Here is a 1,178-nt window from a genome sequence, read left to right as displayed (position 1 = left end):
ATATGGGCCCGGCCGGACACGAGCGGACGAGGACGAGGCTGCTGCGTCCGCTTTCTGTCCGCTTTGGCCCCAAAACGAGACCAACTTTGGTCCAGGGATGGGGTGAAACGGACACGAAACGGACGAAAAAGCAAAATGGGGTCTGCCGCTGGGCCGTCTGCTTTGTCCGTTTTACCCCAAACGGACGGGGGCGGACAGGATAGGGTCGCGCGGTGGAGTTGGCCTAAGGCCAACTGCACCGCGCGACCCCAAATGGACGTCCGCTTTGTCCGGTTTCTGTCCGTTTGGGCAGGGCAATGGGGTCTTGTCCGGGCATGTCCTGGGATGCGGTGGCCGTGCGCCCAGCGCGCGGCCACATCCGTTTGCCCCATCCTGTCCGTCAGGGCAAAAATGCCCATATTTTCATCAAAACTAGTTTTCCAACCCAAATATGTGTCCGAAAATTAAAATAGTTTTACAACTCAATTGAAATTGTCTTTAATAAAATAGTTTTACAACCAAATCGAAATTGTCTTGACTAAACATAAAATGGACCAATACATCTATTGGTTGCCAATGTGATCCCACACGTGCTCAACCAAGTCATTTTGAAGATTCAAATGAGTGTGCCAATCACGCATCTCACAGTGGAATTGGGCAAACTGTTCAAATGTGGCCGGGTCTTGGTGCAGGGGCTCAATATTTTCACCTTGATAATCAAATCCTTGGTTGAAGATACTCTCATCACGCTCGTCCTCGACGATCATGTTGTGCATGATCACACAAGAATTCATCACCTCCCAAAGCTTCCTTTCATCCCATGACAGTGCAAGGTTTCGAACGATACCCCACCGGGATTGAAGCACACCAAAAGCACGTTCCACATCCTTTCTAACACTCTCTTGCATTTGGGCAAATCTCTTTCTCTTCTCACCTTGGGGTTTCGAGATTGTCTTCACAAAAGTTGATCACTGAGGATATATACCATCTGCTAAATAGTATCCCTTGTTGTAGTAATGGTCGTTGATCTCAAAGTTGACAAGTGGGGAGTGGCCTTCTGCAAGCCTCGCGAAGACTGGAGAACACTGCAGCACGTTGATATCATTGTGAGAACCTGCCATGCCGAAGAAAGAATGCCATATCCAAAGATCCTGCAATGCCACCGCTTCTAATATGACAGTGCACCCGTTGACATGCCC

At 49.2% G+C, this 1,178-nt stretch overlaps 1 protein-coding gene across 1 annotated transcript; it reads right to left on the bottom strand.

Annotated features, from left to right (window-relative positions):
- Nucleotides 1–542: 542 nt before the first annotated feature.
- On the bottom strand, nt 543–887 carry LOC141027422 (uncharacterized). The gene has a single exon (XM_073504451.1). It carries the CDS (start codon nt 885–887, stop codon nt 543–545), a length of 345 nt encoding a protein of 114 aa, XP_073360552.1.
- Nucleotides 888–1,178: the final 291 nt, after the last annotated feature.

This window comes from Aegilops tauschii, chromosome 7, assembly GCF_002575655.3.
Source record: "Aegilops tauschii subsp. strangulata cultivar AL8/78 chromosome 7, Aet v6.0, whole genome shotgun sequence".
In the NCBI taxonomy this organism is placed as follows: Eukaryota; Viridiplantae; Streptophyta; class Magnoliopsida; order Poales; family Poaceae; genus Aegilops; species Aegilops tauschii.
The sequence above is the reverse complement of the archived record's forward strand: the minus strand, read 5'-3'. Positions and strand labels throughout refer to the sequence as shown.